A 16,583-nucleotide genomic window follows, 5' to 3' on the forward strand; every position below is an offset into this window, starting at 1 on the left:
AAGCCACCACAGACATTCACGTTTGCTCTCTTCACCTCTGCCCCCTTTCTATGCCACTTAAACTTAATTTATTTCTACTTTAATCCACCAATGCTGAAAAGGCAGAAATGTTAACTTTGTTTCTCTCTTCAAAAAATGCAGCCTAACTAAAGATTGTTGAGGCCTGTGGATTATTTCCTCATAGGAAGATATTTGATATAGTTCGAAACACCGATGTGTGTTTTGTTAATACTCAAAATACCATAAGAAATGACCTTTCTTAAATGAAGTATTATTAATTGAAGCAGTTCTCTCTGTGGATAAAATTCACAGAGAAAGAAATAAAATCCCTGTCAGCTGGCATAATGATCCAAGCATGTCATAATGTTTGTTAGGTGGTATAATGGGCAACCTACTTACACATCCTCATCTGTTCAACTAGGATGTCCATCAATGAATCACTAAACTAGATGCTCTTAAGTGCTAAATAATTAAGGCATTTTAGAGAAGGTATCAAGGCCTGACGGTATCCATGGCTTAATATCACAACATGAAAACACTTGAACATTGCATCCAACAATATATAAAATTATTCTTAATTTTATTGCGGTGTTTTATATTCAATGTGATCTATAACAATGACTTTGCATTTACTTAATGTTACAATGTGAGGGGATGCTTCTACAATTTGCGATTTTAAAATCTTTATATTTCATATTTTAGGAATTAGAGCATCTTTAACGAGAGCCCTGTTTATTTTGTCTTTTATTCATACCATAATAGGTTCATCAAATCCAGATGTTATCCGGATCTCCTCTCTCTTGGACCTTAATTCTAAGCTGGAAGGATACTATAGGAAGGGATATGTTGTTGCCACCGTACACCCTACAATTGTTTCTGTGGGACGAAGGAAACGTTCTCCACTAAGTTACATCTATAGAGTTATATTAGCTAAAATAAAATCAGGGTAAGTTAGATTCATGGACTTTTTTGTATTTAAACATCAGTTCAGGAATTCAAAAGTTCTCATTCAAAAAAGATCAATGAATTAAGTTGATGTTTGAAGATTCTAATGTGCTGCAAAGCATAAGTTCAAGGTTCATATATGTCACCATATACAATCCTGAAATTCATTTTCTTACGGACATACTCAAATCCATAATAGAATAATGATCATGATAGAATCAATGAAAGTCTGCACCAACTGGCAAATAGCTTTTGAACGTGATAATAATTATCATTTGTTTGGAGCTGTTTGCATTTCAATTCAACCAAAGATCAACCCATGATCTAATGAAATGATGGAGCACACCTAAGCAGATGAGAGACCTACTCCTGCTCCTAATTTGTATGTTTGATTCTTAGTTTTATTGCTGCAATTGGAGCAACAGGTCCACAGCAGATGTCCTTTCATTGGCTCTTCACTCAACCCTGGAACATCAAGACAGCAAAGATGCATACATCAGGATGCTCTTTATCAACTACTGCTGATCTTTATCAGCATTCAACCATCATACCCTCAAAACTAACCAATACGCTCCAAGACCTTGGCTCCAATACCTCATTGTGCAATTAGATCCTGGACTTCCTCATTTGCAGGCCCCAGTCAGTTTGAATTGGCAACAACATCTCCTCCATAATCTCCATCGGCACAGGTGCACCACAAGGCGGTGTGCTTGGCCCCCTGCTCCACTTGCTTTACATTTATGACTGTATGGCTCAGCGCAAATCCAATGCCATATTCAGGTTGGCTGACGACACCACTGTTACAGATCGAATCAAAAGTGGTGACAAATCAGCATATTGGAGAGAGATTGAAAATCTGGCTGAGTGGTGCCATAACAACAACCTGGTACTCAATGTCAGCAAGACCAAGGAGATGATTATTGACTTCAGGAGAGGGAAACCAGAGGTCCAGGAGCCGGTCCTCATCAGAAACTCAGAGGTGGAAAGAGTTAACAACTTTAAATTCCTCAGTGTTATCATTTCAGAGCGCCTGTCCTGCCCAGCACTTGAGTGCAATTGCAGCAGCGCCTCTACTTCCTTAGGAGTTTGTGGAGGTTCGGCATGACATCTGAAACTTTGATGGGCTTCTGTGGATGTGTGATAGGAGAGTATATTAACTGGCTACTTCACAGTCTGATAAGGGGGCAACAACAGCCTTGAACAGAAAAATCCTGCAAAAAGTGGTGTATGCAGCTGCTCCACCTTGGGTAAAGCCCTCTTACCTTAGAGCACATCTATATGAAACACTGTTGAAGGAAAGCAGTATCCATCATCAGGGATCCTCCAACACCTAGGACATGCTCTCTTCTCTCTGCTGCCATCAGAGAGAAGGTACAGGAACCTCAGCACTCACAACACCAGGTTCAGTAAAAGTTACTCCCCCTCAACCATCAGCTTATTGAATCAAAGAGGATAACCACTCTAATTCACTTACCTCATCATGGAAATGTTCCCACAACCAATAGACTCAGTTTCAAGGACTTGTCATCTCATGTTCTCGATATTTATTGCTTACTTATTTATTATTGTTATTTCTTCTTTTTCTATTTGCACAGTTTGGTGTCTTCTGTAGTCTGGTGAATGTGTTACGACACGCACCCAACTGCATCAGCTTCTGATGTTTAGATGTTCTAACCCTCCAGAGTATGGATAGCTAGCAAGGCTTCTTTAAAGATTCGGGAGCGTCCCACTAACTTGCGATCAATGTTTTGGCTGGCAAGAATTGAGTATTTAAAGAGCACCTGAACTGAGGTTTGGTGCTCAGTCGTAAGCCCTATTAGTGATCTTGCCTAGTGTTTGTTTTGTGCTCAGTTCTTGATCCTGTTTGATAGTGTATCTCAATCCTTGCTTCGGATAATCCAGCATTTGGGTCCAAGTCATCCTCATCAAGGACACTTGTCACAGTACAATTGAACCAACTTGGGTCCAGTGGGGTATCGGAGCCTTTCGTCAGCTGTGGTCAGCCATAGCGAACAAATTTCAAGACAGAGCCTGGAGATACACGACCTCCAGGTCGCCGTGTGCCAACTATTGTAGGAAGGAAGCCAAGGTGGCTGTTGGTCACTCTGCAGAGCCTGTCCTTCTTCCAACCTAGGAGAGATTCAACGGTGACCCGGGTTCTTGCCGCAGCTTCCTCATCCTTTACTCATTAGTGTTTAAACTCCAGCCGTGTCGGTTCCCTTCGGAACGTGGAAAGATGGCCTCATTATCCCCCTTCTGATTGGAAGAGCCCTGGCCTGGGCCACCGCACAATGGGAATGCAGGTCAGTGATTTGCTTGGATTGGGAGGAATTCATGGCCACTATCAGGAAGGTGTTTCATCACCCCGCTGGAGCCAAGCAAGCCTCAGACTGCCTGATGAAGATTTGACAGGGTGGTAGGTCAGCAACCGACTACGTGATTGAATTTCAGACCTTGGCCATGAGAGTGGCTGGAACCGGGAGTCCTTGGCAACTCTATACCACTGCGGACTATATCTCGACAGAGATGAACTGAAGGATGCCCTCGCCTTGTGAGAACCAGCTGAAGACTTAGAGGTTCTATTTGACCAATCCATTCATCTTGATTGTCTGGCAGGAAATAAGTGGGACAATATCAAGAGGTCAAAAAGGGCTAGCCCGAGCCCGGCCTCGACTGATCATAATTCCGTCCCTTGATCTCGGACTATGACCCGCCTATCTCCTGCTCAGGATCCTGTGAAGCCCATGCAAGTTGGCTACATAAAAATCTCCACTGATGAGAAGTTCTAGCTTAGGAGTCGAGGTTGCTGCCATTACTGTGGGCTGAATGTCTGAAACTGCAGCTGTCTGGAGAACTGTTCAGACCATCCTGTGTTGGGAGGACTGTGACAGTAGCAGCCACTACCTCCAACTTCAAAAATTTTGAGGGTGGAGATCTCCTGGGGTTCAAACCAACAAGAGGTGAATGCTTTTTTGGTCTCTGGAGCAGAGGGAAATTTACTGGACTTGAGGAATGCCTGTTGGTTCAATACACCACTGCAAGTGTTGAGCCAGCCCTTTGCCCTCGACTGCCTTGGACAGCCGTCTGCTTGATTCCTGGTAGATCCGACAGCAGACATTGGTTTTACAGATGAGGATAGAGGATCATGTGGAGGACATTAGTTTCTGTATCATTGAGTCTCCTCACATACCCCTGATCCTCAGACACCATTGGCTGTCCCAGCATAACCCTTCCATGAACTGGTAGAAAGGGAGGATCACTGGCTGCAAGAGGGTATATTTTCGGCTTGGTGTTCTGACCCCCAGACTCTCCTGAGACGAGCAGGAGATGAGGGGCAAACTTCTGTTCAGGGTAACCTAGAGCCTTCAGGAATACCCAGTCCTACCTTTAAAAGGAGACCAATAGGCCTGTGCAAGTCCCAACCCTACCTAGTCAGGGGTGTGCTGGAACCAGATCTCTAGTCCAAGAACAAAGTGAGGAGGTGCCCAGACAGTGGCAGCTAAGCCAAAGGGCTCCAGTTGCCAGGTCCCATCTAAGGGGAAAGCTCCAAAATGGAGATCCTTGGAGCCTAGTCCCAGGAGCACAGGGAACATTTGTCTCATCTGGCTACCAATGTCTGAGGAAATGGATGAAGATTGGACTGTGATTTGGCCTCTGTTTTTAGTAAAGACTTTTGTAGGCCTATGGAGGAGACTCTGGAGTCTGCCAAATTACCCCTGCTACCTACAAGGTCTCGGTAGTCATCCTCAGAGGAAGGTTCGAAGGTAATTGCAGCTCCCAAGCTGTAGAAATCCCTTCCGTCTACAAGGATTTGGAAGAGGTCTTCAGTAAGGGAAAAGTTTCAACTCTTTCACCACACCGACCCTACGACTGTGCTATGAATCTTCTCCTTGGTGCTTGTCCTCTGCAGGGTCGATTATATGCGCTTCCAGGCCCAGAGAGAAGCACTATGGAAGAGTATATAAAGGAGGTTCTTGCCTTGGGATTCATTTGGCCCTCCACCTCTCTAGTTGGTGATGACTTCTTCTTCATACAGAAGAAGTATGGGAGCCTGGGGCCGTGCACTGATTATAGAAAACTGAATCACATAATGGTCAAGAATCGTTACCCTCTTCCACTCCTGAACAGGCCTCTGAGATTCTCCAAGGGGTAAAAGTATGAACTGCACCCATGTGGGTTCTTTTCCAAGCGGCTATCTCTGGCAGAGATGATTTATGACAGCGGGAATTCAGAGCTTCTTGCTGTTAACTTTGGAGAAATAGCATCATTGGCTAGAGGAGGCCAAGAACCCTTTTATTGTTTGGGCAAACTATAAGAACCTGGCTTATATTCAGGAGGCCAAGAGGCTGAATTCCAGGCAAGCCATGTGGTCTTTGTTCTTTAACTGCTTTAATTTCATCCTGACCTATCGACCGGGGTCAAAGAATCAGAAGTCAGATGCCTTGTCCGGACAGATTGACAAACCGAAATGAGAAGAGCCACTTACTACCATTTTGTCCCAAGCCAAGATGGAATCGACTCTCTTGTTTGCAGGGCCCAAGCTCAAAGGGAGATTCCTAAGAACAGTCCCCTGAGTCGGCTGGTCAACCCAAGTTCTGTCCAGTCCAAGGTACTCCAATGGGGACATTCATTGAGAATTACTCAGGGATTGCCAGGACTCTTGAGTTTATCAAGAGGAGATATTGGAGGCCCAGAATGACGAAGGAAGTTTGGCAATACATGCAGGCATGCAAGGTGTGCGCCTGGAACAAGGAGCCACGTACACGACCCCAAGGGCTTCTCCACACCCTACCTGTTCTGGACAGATCATGGGCTCACATCTCCATGGACTTTGTCACAGCCCAGGGGCCCTCTTCCTTCCAAGGGGAAGACCATTATCAAGATGGTAATGATCTTGATTATTACCAATAATAATTGGTAATTATTATTAATTATAATAATAATTATAATTAATTATTATTATATTAATTTTTATTGAGTTTATTATTACTCAATAAAAACCAAATCTTTCATTGGTTCTGTTATGGTTATTATTTTGTAGATTTATTGAGTATGCCCACAAGAAAATTAATCTCAGGGTTGTATATGGTGACATATATTTACTCTGGTAATAAATTTACTTTGAACTTTGAACTTTGCCCTGCCCTTAATTTCCATTTCATATTTTAATAGGATAAACATTACAATGTGTCAGTTTACATTTGGTGATGTCTGCTAAACTAAAGAAATACTACTTACTTTTATGTTTAGCTACTTCAGGAAAGGCAAACTGGTCTGATGCAAAACTTTGAAAAGAAAGTGCTTTTAAACAAACGTTGGTCACGTTTCAAAGGCCTGCAAATTTATCTCTTTGGACAGACTGCCATGTGTGGCAGAGATGGCTGAAATTGTCCTGCACTATGTCTTCAGGATCCATGGTTTTCTGGTGGACATTGTGTTGAATTACAGTCCACGATTCACATCATGTTTCTGGAAGGCATTTTGCAAACCAATTGGGTCAACAGTGAGTCTTTCCTCTGGGTTTCACCCGCGGTCCAACAGCCAGACAGAGCGGCTGAACCAGGATATGGAACGTACCCTAAGATGCCTGGCCTCTGAAAGACTGGACAAGTGGAGCAACCATTTGATGTGGGCAGAGGTCACCCACAACACATTACGGCATTCAACACACAAGATGTCCCTTTTCAAATGCCAGTTTGGGCATTCTCCACCAATCTTCCCTGAGCAGGAGGCCAAGGTTGGGATTCCTGCAGCCGAAGATCTCGTCCGATGCTGCAAGGAAAGATGAACTAGGGAAAGGGAAATTTTGTTACCTTCTACCCAGAAGGTTGAAATAAAGGCTAACCGCAATAGAAGACAGGAGCCTGTTTTGCAGTCTGGGCAACAGGTCTGGCTGTCAACTCAGGATTTGCCTCTCCAAGTGGAGTCCAGGAAATTGGTGCCCAAGTTCATTGGACCTTTAAGATTCTCAATGAAGTAAACCCGGTGACCTACACCTTGCAGCTCCCCAAGACCCTCAAGATCAATCCTACTTTCCACATTTCCAATATAAAACCTGTGAACACCAGCCCTTTGGTCCCACCACCATGCTGGTTTGTTGATGGGGAACTGTGAGAAGAATTTTGGATTCACGAATTGTTCAAGGTGTCTGGCAGTTCCTTGTGGACAGCGAAGGATTCGAACGTGAGGAATGGTGCTGGGTTCCTGAAAGGGACATCTTGGATCTGGCTCTCATCCATTACAATCATCATCTCTCTGAGCAGCCAGCCCGTTAGGAGTTGGCCATAGAGGAGGGGTCCTGTTAGGACCCACAGCCAACTGCACTAGCTTCCGCGTTAATGCTCTGACTCTCCAGAGTATAGATAGCTAGTATGGCCCATTAAAGATTCAGAACCATCCTGCTGGCAATCATGTTTTGGCGCCAAGAATTGAGTACTTAAAGAGCATCTGAACTGTGGATTGATGCTCAATTGTAAACCTTACTAGTGATATTGCCTCGCATTTGTTTTGTGCTCAATTCTCGATCCAGTTTGATATCATGTCTTGATCCTTACTTCAGATACTCCAGCGTTTGGGTCCAAGCCATCCTCATCAAGGATTCTCATCACAGAATGCCCCAGTTGGGTGGTCTTTCATTGGTTCTGTTATGGTTATTATTTTATAGATTTATTGAGTATGCCCACAACAAAATTAATCTCAGGGTTGTATATGGTGACATATATTTACTCTGGTAATAAATTTACTTTGAACTTTGAACTTTGCCCTGCCCTTAATTTCCATTTCATATTTTAATAGTTAGGATAAACATTGCAATGTGTCAGTTTACATTTGGTGATGTCTGCTAAACTAAAGAAATACTACTTACTTTGATGTTTAGCTACTTCAGGAAAGGCAAACTGGTCTGATGCAAAACTTTGAAAAGAGAGTGCTTCCATTAATCTCATCATAAAATGACTTTTCTCAAAGTGAATGTAATTCAGATTATCAGAATATTTTTGATAAAATCAATTCAAAAGTGAACAGAAATGATAGTGTTTAGTTGTTCCATGTGTACATATGTCCTGGAAAAATCTCTTATGCTTAATAAAAAGGCCATTGCTCTAATGTAGTTTCTGTGTATTTTTCTTCAATACAGTGTAAAGAAGTCACAAGGAGAACAAAGGCACAGCAAATTAGTTGTTGAAGAATGGCCTGTCAGCAATCAAATGCTTTCCAGTGATGTTGTGAAAGGGCTTTTGGACAAGGTACTCTCACATAACGCTTGCCTTTCAGAGAGGCCTGTTGAGTTGCTCACAGAATCAAGAATGAGTTCATTGAAGTCATGAATAGAGTTAAACAAATGAGTACTGTGTTAGTGAATAGGTTCTGGAGGAGCACCTGGGTATATAAACTGCATATGCATAATTGATCAGTATTCCAGCTGAATAATGAGTCATTTTCTTTTAGTTTGCACTGGCTGATTTTAAAGTTTCACCCTTGATGTTTGCAGTATTACCTGGAGAATATCTACTGGATATACACCAGATGAACTAATCAGTCGTGACCAGGGCATATTACTTAACATAAAATCAACAACACCTTTTAGGAACTTCAATTTTAGAAAAATACCTTTATTGTATTTAAAATATAGTTGTTTATTTCCTTATATGTTTCTTTTCAATATTAGAAAAGTAAATCAATCCATGTTTTGAAACACTGCTTATTCCATTAAACATTTCTTACATTAATAATGCACTATTATTTGCAATTTAATTGCTTCAACTGAAGTTTATTGAAATATGAACAAAACTGAAAAATAAATGTCTTTTCATCAAGTCTAATATTAAATTAGACAAACAGATCTATATATCCTAACTACCCCTCACGACAATTTTAACCATAAACTTGACTTGCACAGAGTTTTTTATGGTTTAGGAACAGAATAACAATATTCAAAGTTCAAAATACATTTATTATCAATATATGTACACAGTATACAACCCTGCGATTTGTCTTCTCCACAGACAGCCATGAAACACAGAAAACAATGGAACCTGTTCAAAGAAAAACATCAAACCTGCCCCCCACGCGCAATAAAAAACAAATCGTGCAAATGACAAACAAGAACATCAACCCCCCACACAAAAAAACAAATCGGCAAACGACAAGAAGAACATCAACACCCCCCCACGCAAAAAACAAGTCGTGCAAATGACAACAAGAACGTTAACCCCCCACATGCCGAGTCCAATTTGAACTACAGTCCAATCCACAAACTGTAGACCCAGAACTTTGGTATCATCCTCTGACAGCATCGAGGGAAAGAGAGATCATTTGAATGCAGGAAACTTTTCTCGGAGACAGCAAACGAGTGGGAGACAGGGACTGTCAGACATAGACACCTTCCTCCAGCAGCCAAGAGCGACAGGCTTGCTCCCTGATATTTTCTGATATTTTCCCTGATATTTTCAGAATATTCTGTCGGGCAGGAGGAGAAGATGGCAGCGCGCCTGCGTGTGCACAGCCCTCCGGTGAAAAATAATATCGTATCTGTTAAATAGGGGCCGTGGACAATTCTGATTTGATGGAGAATGGACGTGAAAGCACAGAGGAACATCTGGAGAAATTTCTGAAACGCCCATTCACTGCTGTCGTTACTGTGTGTTCGGGAATCTTTCGGAGGGTAGGCCTCAAAATCCCCGGCCTTGCCTGCTCTTGGCGACCGAGAAGGAGGTCGAATCGTTCGGACAGAGATGGCGCTCAGTACTCAGTGTCAGAGAGCTGATCAGAGCTCGAAGTTTTCAGATGACTCAGAGTCGGATTGTGGTCGGCATGACAGGGAGAGTTTTTCGTCCTTCTCCTGTCTGCGTGAGATGTGGGACATTTGAGAAACTTTGAACTTTACTGTGCTCACGGACTTCTTCATCAAGTTATGGTATTGTGCACTGTTTGTAACTATATGTTATAATTATGTGGTTTTGTCAGTTTTTTCAGTCTTGGTTTGTCCTGTGTTTTGTGATATCACACCGGAGGAAATAATGTATCACTTCTTAATGCATGCATTACTAAATGACAATAAAAGAGGACTACATGTCTTCATAATCATGTAAATCATGTATATTTTCATATTCTTCCAGGGTACAATCTAATGGCACAAACACCGATTTCTCTACTGGTAGAATCCTCTCTTCCACTGCCTTTTCCCCTTCCCACCACTCCCCAACTAATTCCAAACCTCCTCCAGTCCTACCATTTTGTGTTCCCTTTCCTATCACTCCTCCTCTGTCTACCAATCACTTCAGGCACCTGTCTCAACTGTTTCTACTGGCCATCTCTCCTCTCCATCTCATGATGCAGGGTTTCAACCTAAGACATTCTCCTGACAGGTGCCTCTCAACCTGCAGAATTCTTCCAGAATGTTGTTTGTTACTCCAGATTCCAGCTTCTGTAGCCTCTAGTTTATCTAAAACCCACCCTAGGAATACAGCATTTCTCTTCCTGTTTGCAAAACAAAATGAAGGTGTAATCTCCGTCTTGTTCTGTGAATATCAGTGAAGTAGCATTTGAGTTCAAGTGGATGTTGACCATGTGGGTTCTGATGTCCTAGGATGCCAGGTTCACCTTGAAGTGGAAGGTGCCTGCACGCATATTCTTTAACTAAGCAGTGGCCATTGGATTGATAGTTTCCATTCTAGATATGATGATCATGATTCTAGCTGCTTGAACTTAATCCTACTGTTGACAGAGGTCAGACAAGGCTATGTCCTTGTACAACCCACTTCTTCATAGTTACAATGCATCTCGCATCCATAAGTTCCCCACTGGAGTGGAGCCATTTTACAGAACAATTGGTTCTAAATCACCTCCATTCTAGAATCAGGGTATACCAACCTCAGCTAATGAACTACAAAGCAGAGATGATACTTGCATATTGTACAAGCTTAGAAGCCAAGCTTGCAAGTCATCACAATCTGCTTCACTGGACTTACAAGTGAATAAGCTTTCCATTTGACACTATTAGACAAAGGTCCTCTACTGATCAGTCCTCATTGGATAAAAATCAGGCCTTGTCAATAAAGTTTAATGATGAGATTCTGAAAAATGTAGACCATTTCTTATATCTCAGGAGCTACCTGTCCATGAAGGCAGACATCAATTTACAACTTCCTACTGTGCACCAGCATAGGATTTAGCCATCTAAAGAAAGGGCTGTTCAATAAAAACCTCATACCTTACACTAAGCTCATGGTCTACCGGGCAGGAGTGTCTCTTAATCTGTATGCTTCTAATATGTAGTGCAGGAACCTTAAAACACTAGTGTGGTAGTGCTGATGCTGTCTCCAGAAAATGCTCCAAATCCACTGGCAGAAGATTGTAAATAATAACAGTGCCCTTCCCAAGATCAGCATTTCCAGAAGGGAAGTACTAAAAGTTCATGCAGACCCTATGGATGGGTCACATTGCTGAAAACAACTTCTTAAAACAGGCACTCTGTTCCTGTCGTGGCAAGAAACTCATAAGAAAATGGAGCAGATTGCTTAATGGATGGTATTAATATCTGATAAGACAATAAGGCATAGGTGCCGGATTAAGCCAGCTCAGAGCTACAGAGTTTGAGAGAAAGCAAGGCATCTCCAGTTCCAATTTGCTTACTGGCACAACAGGACCACAGCAGGTGCCATTTCATTGGTTCTTCACTCAACTCTGGAACATCTGGACACCAAAGATGCATGTATGACTTACAGCTCAGCATTCAATACTGCCATCCTCTCAGAACTAATCACTAAGCTTCAAAACCTTGGCCTCAATACCTCTTTGTGAAATCAGATCCTGGATTTCTTCACTTGGAGTCCCCAGTCAATTCAGATTGGCAGCAACATCGACTCCACAGTCTCCATTAGCGCAGCTGCACCACAAGGCTATGTGCTTGGCCTCCTGCTCTAATTCCTTTACAGTCATGACCATGTGGCAAACCACTTCTCCAATGCCATATTTAAATTTGTTGACGACATCACTGCTGTAGGCCATATCAAAGGTGGTGACAAATCAGCATATAGGAGGGAGATTGAAAATCTGGCTGAGTGGTGCCACAACAACAACCTTTTAGTCAATGTCAGCAAGACCAAAGAGCTGATTATTGACTTCAGGAAGAGGAAACCAGAGGATCATGGGTCAGTCCTCATCAGGGATTCAGAATTTGAGAGGGTCAGCAAATTTAAATTCTTGGTGTTATCAGTTCAGAGGACCTGTCCTGGGCCCAGCACATGAGTGCAATTTCAAAGAAAGCACAGCAGTACCTTTAATTCCTCAGGAGTTTGTGAAGATTCGGCATGACATCTAAAATTTTGACAAACTTCTATAGATGTGTGGTGGAGCATATATTGACTGGCTGCATCGCAGCCTGGTATGGAAACACCAATGCCCTTGAATGGAAAATCCTACAAAAAGTATTGGAAATGGCCCAGTGTATCACAGGTAAAGCCCTCCCCACCATTGAGCACATCTACATGGAGCATTGTCGTAGGAAAACAGCATCCAACATCAGAAACCCCCACCACTCAGTCTCTCTTCTTGCTGCTGCCATCAGGAAGCAGGTACAGGAGCCTCAGGACTCACACTGCCAAGTTCAGGAACAGTTATTACCCCTCATCCATCAGGTTTTTGAACCAGAGGGGATAACTTCACTCAACTGCACTTGCCCCATTACCGATATATTTCCACAACTTATGGACTCACTTTCAAGGACTCTTCACCTCATATTCTTGATATTTATTGCTTGATTATTTATTTATTTATTTATTTGCTTGCTTGCTTGCTTGCTTATTTTCGTTGTTTCTTTCTTTCCTTTCTTTCCTTCCTTTTTTTTCTTTTTGTATTTGCGGTTTGTTGTCTTTTGCACACTGGTTTTCTGCTCTGTTGGTGCAGTCTTACATTGATTCTATTATGGTTATTGGATTTATTTAATTTGCCCGCAAGAAAATGAATCTCAGGGTTGTATATCTTGACATACATGTACTTTGATAATAAATTTGCTTTGAACTTTTGAACTTTGAGCTCCAAGAGATTGCTTCTGCAATAACCGAGAGGGCTTCTAAAGCAATCCACTGATGCACTGATTTTTCCAGAATGCGTCAGATGAGATATTCTTAAGGAGGCAGTGAATCCATTAGGAGCTGAAGAAGGAACTCAATCCCTGATCTGTCTATTTGTCTCTTGGAAGTCTATATTTGGAGTGGAATAACCAATCAACATTTCAGGCCAAGACACTTCATCAGGACTGATGAAGGGTCTGGGCCCAAAATGTCAACTGTTCATTCCTCTCCATCGATGCTGCCTAACCTATTGAGTTCCTCCAGCATTTTATGTGAGTTGCTCTGGATTTCCAGCATCTACAGAATCTGTATTTGGAAGTAATTTTTTTTTGTCTTCCCATTGTCCTTTACCAGGACTACAACCTGCTGCTTCAACAATTAAATTATAAATAAAATACATTTGTGTCATATTAACCTGCATATTATTTTTTGTCTTAGGTTAATGACTCAGCTAAGAAAGGAATGAAGTTCATTGGATTTTTAAACGAGCTCCATTCTAAATCAAAACCTTGCAATGGCACAAATTTATTAACAGAGTCAGATGTGGATTTGGCTCAGGATGCCAGCTTTCATCTGCATTTGCCAGATAAAAGTAAGCATGATCCTGACAATGACTCTCTAAAATGCAATGAATTAACTTTGAACATGAAGCCCATGGAACCTGCAGAAGGAGAAGATTCTTCAGATAAAATCACCAATGTTTTAGAGAATGGTCCATCTCCAGAAGATCTTTTACATGGAAGAGGAAGATCAATGGGAAAGGAAAGCTCTACTACCTCTCAACCAAATGAAGGTTTGAATGATGGTTATATTTTGTTTCTAGTTACTACTTTCATAAGTATAGTTTGGTTTAAAATGTAGTTTGTATATTAATAGAAATAGGTGTACTGTGAAGACCTGAATTTACTTCACCCTCATTATAATGCAACATCTGTTAATATGTATATCCTTCAACAATATGAGGTGTAACATGAGAAATTATGTCTCAATTTTGCATCCTATAAAGGGAAAGAATATTTTGTTATTCTCTACATAACCATGTCCAATCCTAAAAAGTCTAGTCGCCCTCTTTTTGCACTCTTGCTACCCTCATCCCCATTTCGTCAACCATTTTACACCCTTGTACAAAACCTCACCAACATAATTAGACCAAATGCTGTTTCTGTTGGAAAGTAAAATTACTTGGCTGGTGAAAAACTGATAAACAATCCAAATCTATCATAGAGTCATAGAATATGGCAAATGGATCTTTGTCCCAAATTGTTCATGCTGACTAGGTTGTCTAACTGAGCTCGTCATATCAGCTGCATTTGGTCCGTATCCCTCTAAACCTTTTCTACCCATGTACCCATCCAAATGTCCTTTTTAACATTCTAATTGTGCCAGTGTCTACCACTTCTTCTGGAGCTCATCAACTCCATCCTATGTGTGTGAAAACATTACATTCATATCTATACCCTCTTGACTTAATTCTAAGCCTCTCTAGTTTTATTCTACCCTACACTAGGAAAAGGGTAGAATACCTTATCTAACCCTGTCATGAGTTTACATTCAGTATTTCCATCCGGTCACTCCTCAGCCTCCTTTGCTCTAGGGCAGGGGTTCCCAGCCTTTTTTTATGCCATGGACCCCTGCCATTATCCAAAGGGATCACAGACCTCAGATTGGGAACCTCTGCTCTAGGGAAAATAGCCCTGGGTATTCATTCTATCATCATAACTCAAACATTCCAGTTCTGGTAATATCTTTATAACTCTTCTCTGCATTTTTTCCAGCTTCCTATAACTAGGGGATGAGCTTTGTTCTAACCAGCATAGGTCAGAACTCTACAATATTTTGCTGAGATGCCTGCTTTAGCTCAATAGGAAGAGCATAAATGAATTGGTTTTTTTGTATTTCTTTCCATTCCAGATTTGAAACTGTTTGCTCTTTTCAATGTTTCTGATGAAAACTTCAGTACACGGTCCTACCATGAAGGCAATCTTACCCTCAGAGTAACAAGGAAAGGCCAAACTATTTGTACCCTGGAAGCAGATTGGCTGGAAATTACAACAACTTACTACAAAAGAGGAATGTCCTTGGTTGACTCTTTCATAGACTGGGAAATAATGAAGGGTAAATATTTGTTAATATTTGTTAAGATTTGTAAAGGTACTGAATCAGCAGTTTTTCTATGTATAGCAAAATCTATATTGGGTAGAACACATTTAATACTTTAAGTGAAATTGCCCATAGGTTATCATATTTTTTAAAATGCCTTGAAAATAGTATATACTATCATTAGAAATGATAAATATGTTATGTCTGTGTCAATTAGATAAAATTGGAAAAATTATATTTGTTTGGATTCAGCGGGCACACATAGGATCAAAGACATGGTGTGAATGAATGTGATCTTTTGCATTAAAAGTACTTTGTGGAATGTTAGAAGATAATCATTCACTGAAGCACAGGAGAATGCCACAGAGCAGGTCATCGAGCAATAAGCAGTGGATTATTCATTGAAAGATACCTGAAACTGAGAAGTTTCAAAGATATATGTGGCACTGAGAAAGAACTGGAGGCAATAATCCTGATGGATCATCAACATAGGTAAGCTCATTGAAGTATGTCTTTAAATATGAAACTATTTACCAACCACACTTCTTAGCACAATGTACAAAAATGTTTTTTTTTCCTCTCCACATGAAAGTAGCAGTCACTTGTGTAAACTGTAAACTTTGGGCTGTGTGTTGGGAGATTGTATCTCTGATACTGTGGAGCTTTACATCCATACGTGTCTCCTTCATTGTCGTGTATCAGATCACCTTCTGTGCTTCTGCTTCAGTGTATTTTATTAGAGTGTTGTACAGCTGTTGATTAGGATAAGTGGATACATTAAAATTGTTGTATCCAAATATCCATGTCATGTTAGCAGCCGGGTTTATTTCACTCAGGAATGTATTTAAAACTTGTCAATGCCACATCACCACGATCTTCATCTGCACTATGCTCCTTTATTTTAGGTATTGAGAAGATGAATTTCTGAAACATTGTTTCCTAAAAATTGGATTACATAAAATGTTTAAATACTGAATCGTTATTTCACCAATAGAAAATGTCCTAGTTATGGCATAAAATTATTAGAAGTTATTCCAAGTTAGTTCCACTCCAGGGATCATAGACCCCAGATTGAGTGTGGCAAACAACTGAAAAGTAAGGAAAAGATCAGTATGCTTATATTAAATGTTCTGTTAATAATACCCAACTGGTTTGTATCCCAGTGGATGTAATTTACAGTCTACTATTGAATGCTTTCTTCGTCATCTGAAAGCAATTTATAAGGCAATCATTTATACAATAGCCCCCATTTTTTAGTAAATTGTTTTCAGATTCTCAAAAGAAATACCAAAAGAAAACTTTTGCTTTTAACTGGATTATTTGGAATAGTTTAACAATTTTATGGAAGCTGAACAGTGACCAAAATATTAGCATTTGCTGCTAGGAAAGTGACAACAATGTCTGAAATACGTACAGTATATACACAATAAAGATAGAAACCCAACGTGCTGTCAGAGATTTACTGCT

At 41.0% G+C, this 16,583-nt stretch overlaps 1 protein-coding gene across 1 annotated transcript in view; it reads left to right on the forward strand.

Moving 5' to 3' along the window:
• Positions 1-16,583, forward strand: part of rftn2 (raftlin family member 2) — a 61,110-nt gene that overhangs the window by 23,538 nt on the left and 20,989 nt on the right. The window contains exons 3-6 of the mRNA XM_072261612.1: positions 763-946; positions 8,081-8,189; positions 13,455-13,809; positions 14,928-15,131. Of these exons, the coding sequence (XP_072117713.1) occupies positions 763-946; positions 8,081-8,189; positions 13,455-13,809; positions 14,928-15,131 (852 nt within the window). The remainder of the gene's footprint in view (positions 1-762; positions 947-8,080; positions 8,190-13,454; positions 13,810-14,927; positions 15,132-16,583) is intronic.

This window comes from Mobula birostris, chromosome 6 (genome assembly GCF_030028105.1).
Source record: "Mobula birostris isolate sMobBir1 chromosome 6, sMobBir1.hap1, whole genome shotgun sequence".
NCBI classification, from domain to species: domain Eukaryota; kingdom Metazoa; phylum Chordata; class Chondrichthyes; order Myliobatiformes; family Myliobatidae; genus Mobula; species Mobula birostris.